General features: G+C 40.0%; 1 protein-coding gene across 1 annotated transcript; it reads right to left on the bottom strand.

The window, feature by feature from the left end:
- Positions 1 to 1,358: 1,358 nt before the first annotated feature.
- LOC147635381 (dirigent protein 2-like) lies at positions 1,359 to 2,056 on the bottom strand. Its single transcript, XM_086802174.1, has one exon. It carries the CDS (start codon positions 2,003 to 2,005, stop codon positions 1,436 to 1,438), a length of 570 nt encoding a protein of 189 aa, XP_086658300.1. The 5' UTR covers positions 2,006 to 2,056; the 3' UTR covers positions 1,359 to 1,435.
- Positions 2,057 to 4,031: the final 1,975 nt, after the last annotated feature.

The raw sequence follows: 4,031 nt of genomic DNA, 5'->3' as shown, positions 1-4,031 counted from the left end.
GGAGACATTGTGTCTTGTAGCTTCATAACGTGAGTCTCTTTCTCTTTGTCTCTTTGCTCTAGCTCTACAATATTATTTTGTGCATCTTGTAGTGCATGTTGTGCACTATTCAAAGTGCTTTTTAAGCTTTGTGTTTACGAGTGGAGGAATTAGACTCTCCATGCATCGCTCATGCGCTTAAGCTTCTGAAGTACCCAAGCAGTCCATTCTCACCCTCTCCAACAAACTGAATAAATGAAGGGAGATAAGTGAAGGGTGGAGGACAATGCAAAGAAGGATCATTAGGATATAAATATCCATAAACCCAAAGATCCACATTAGTCCGATCTTGTTGTCTTCTTGCATGCTTCTCTTGTGCATTCAGACGTTCTTTCTTGATTGGTGTATATTCATTCAATATGCGAATATGCAAGTCCACCTTCTGCACTCTTGTTGAATTTGAAATTTCTGCCATTAGAAAAATGGAAGAGACTATTGAAACGGAATGTGAGGGGAATTTCAAATATGACTATTAAAGTGGAGTAAATAAGATTGAGAGTGTAGATATCAGTGATCCTAGTAGGGGTTTTAACAACTAGAAAGAGAATTCTAATTCAAAAATTAGAGAGATTTCTTACTTTTAGGCCTAAAAATAGGCATCATTATGAGCTTTGTCTTTTTAAGCCTCAATAAAATTAATCTTAATTCCTTCAAATTAGAGATCCGTTTACGAGGCCCTTTTTATGCTCAAATGCCCTTAATGATCTATGTTGTAGCCTAGGCCAAAGAAAATACAACCATTGCTCTTAATGATCTATGTACTAGCCTAGGCCAAACAAAATACAATTTTATATGATCCTCAGACATGGATGGGTCTGCCCTCAAAATCAATTCATGACTTATTTAACTGCAAATTGAGCTATAGGTAGGTTCACCTTGGGTTTTTGCTTAAGGTGTAACAGTTTTAATTGTTGTAATTTGTGAGATAATCTGTTGGGCAAAATTTTGTATTATCAAACTGCTTTACCTGTGACCAATATTAGACTTTATGCTTTCGAATTCACTTTGCTAGACAAGCCATTAAAATTTCACTTTGCCTTGTTTCTGTTTTCCTTGCCAATAATTGTGGTAACTGGTGGCTACATTTTCAAAATGATCTATCCATGGTGGCTTAGGGCCGGACGTTTGGATTGGTGGGCATACTGCTGAGTTGAATAAAGAGAATTCACTAGTGATTGATTAGCGTCATGATTAACTTGAACATCAATAATTACCGCGTGAAAAAACACGTTCAAAGAGACGAGGTATGCTTGTATCTGCAGCAAACAAACTGCGCAGAATTACAATTGTTGATACGATTATTATAGCTGGTGATGATATTTTGAAACAAGATAGTAGTCCAATATAGTATTGATTTACAATGCATTGTTGATGCTAAACAAGCTGCAGGACGTAATCAAAAGAAGCGCATTGTAATGTTGAATCTCAACACAGCGTTCAAGCCGTTGACGGAGATGGTGCGGATGGTAGCGTAGCCCCGGGCGAATCTGAAGTGGCCGGTGCCGCCCACCACGCTGATTTCCCTCTCGGGGAGAGCGATGCGGTCGGAGCCATGGAGGCAGATGGTGCTGCCGTTCATGTGCTGCGGCGTGTGCAGCACGGCGGTGAAGACCAGCAAAAGATCTGGGCTGGTGAGAGAAGCGACGCTGTAGAAGCCCTGGCCCCTCCCCACCACACCCGACTCTGGGTCAGGCCCCTCCGTTAGCTTGTCGTCAAACACAAAGGTTAAGCCTAGGCCGTATGGGTTGCTAAAATTGCCGTTGGCTGCCGCCACCACAATGGCCGTGGGGTTGGGCGACGCAGGGATGTCGTGCATGTAGAACACCAAGTTCACGGCCTCCCTCTTCGCCTCCACGGCAGCTTTAATGAAGGTAGAAGAAGAGTCTCTACAAGTTAGGAGCAGCAGCAGCACAATAAAAGCAGCAGCTGCTGTTGCTAGAGGAGTAGTCTTGGCGAAGCCCCTCATGACTGGGAGATCTCACACACACAGACACAGAGAAAGAGAAAGACACACAGAGAGAGAGAGAGAGAGAGACAGAGAGCCGAGAGGACGCTCGACCGTAAAGTACGGCTCTTGAATTTATTTATTTTAGTCTCTTTCTTTATTTTCTGGAAGAAGAAGAAGAGTCTCTTCAAATTAAGAGCATTAGTACAAAAGCATCTACTAGTAGTACAAAAGCATCTACTACTGCTTCTAGAGGAGTAGTTTTGGTGAAGCCCCTCATGATATTCGACCATAAAGTATGGCTCTTGAATTTATTTATTTATTTTTGTCTCTTTGCTTATTTTCTCTCTCCTCCTTTTCTTTTTAATTTTTAATTTTTCCTCTATTTGCTTTCAACGATTCTTGGACCCTCTCTCATTATCCTTTTTTTTAAAATAAAAAATTTCCCTTTTCTTTTTCTTTCTCTTCGGCATTTCTTCATCGGTTTTTCTTTTTTCAAATTCTTTATTTCATTACTTTCTCTTTCTTCCTTTTCCTTTTCTCTCTCCTCCCTTCTCTTTCCCCTTTCCCTTTTACTTTTTCTAATTCAAAATTTCTTCTTGTTTTTGGTGTTGGTGGTGGTAGGTGGCATTGTTGAGGCCACTGATTGGTGGTGGTAGGTGGCATTGTTGAGGCCACTGATTGGATGGTAGTACAAGGAAACAAAAGGGGAGGTGCTGGGACTGATGGGCAAGCTGGTGGAGATGTGGGTTGCTGTAAGCCATGCGTCGCAAAACAAGTTGCACGTAAATTTCTTCTTGTTTTTGGTGTTGGTGGTGGTAGGTGGCATTGTTGAGGCCACTGATTGGATGGTAGCACAAGGAAACAAAAGGGGAGGTGCTGGGACTGATGGGCAAGCTGGTGGAGATGTGGGTTGCTGTAAGCCATGCGTCGCAAAACGAGTTGCACGTAAGTGTCACAAACACGACACCTCACACAAGCAGTGGATCCAGGGGGAGAGGGGATGGATCATGGGAGGTAGTAGACTGCAGCGGAGTGACTTGTGAGCCGGTCACCTTGGAGAGTAAGTCTGAAATTGGTCACCATGGAAGGCACATTGAAGCCCTTTAGAACAAAATTACCGAGTGACTTTTTTCGAGCTCACTAATTCCAGGATTTTGCAATCCACCATTTCCTAAACTATATCCACTTATAAGTAGAGGAGCAAACCTACTCAAACTTACTAAGTGAAGATTGAAAATTGTCATTAAGATGCTTAAAGGGAGCAAAAAGAGAAAGAAATCGTGTGGGGTTATCGTCGTCTTGATAACTTGTCAATTTGTAGGATGTAGAAATCCTTGTTTATGGATTCACTTTGAAGAAATTTGGCCATTTATGGAAGAGAACTATGATTTTTTTTGAAGAAAAAGGAAAAGGATTTATCTTAGGGGACAAAGAGGTCTCTCAATGCCCACCTTTTTTTTGTAGCATGATTCTTGTTAGTGGAATGCAAGGGTTTTTTTTCTGCAAAACATGCCATTTTGCACATCTCTCTATTAATTTAGTGATGTGAATCACTCAAAAATTTTGTAAATGTAGTGGTTTTTTTCTTCGAAACATTTTAGGTTGTTTTGGCAATTTTTTGTGAAAAATTTTTTTTGGGTCTTTTGGTGAAAAAAAAAAAGCGAGTTGTAGTTTTGGGGACTTAGTTGTACTTTTAAATGACTCGCTATTGATGAGACTTAAAATCAACAATTTAATATATAGTATATATGTTCTTGGTGGTGGACTTAGTATTTATAAAAGAGTTCCTTATGCTAACCAAGTATTGTATCATTATTGAAGAGGGATGGCAGAAATAAGGCTTCTAGGTATGAGGAAATTAAACCTTTAGGTGAAATGATTTACCATTATTAATAATTTTTGTGCGATCATGTCTATAGATTGCACTATTTTGTATGTGTGTGTTTAGAATTTAACAACCTACTTGACTAGAGCTTGCCTTGGAAAAGTACTTAAAATTTCATGAAAGACAAGTACATGAAACATAGATCTTGCATTAAGAATT

This window comes from Cibotium barometz, chromosome 9 (assembly GCF_041138505.1).
Source record: "Cibotium barometz isolate CiBa-2024 chromosome 9, ASM4113850v1, whole genome shotgun sequence".
Lineage (NCBI taxonomy): Eukaryota > Viridiplantae > Streptophyta > Polypodiopsida > Cyatheales > Cibotiaceae > Cibotium > Cibotium barometz.
This window is presented reverse-complemented; position numbering and strand designations above follow the sequence as displayed.

Bases quoted from the DNA above. Each gene is read 5' to 3' on its own strand.
- LOC147635381 (XM_086802174.1), bottom strand. From the start codon at position 2,005: ATGAGGGGCTTCGCCAAGACTACTCCTCTAGCAACAGCAGCTGCTGCT.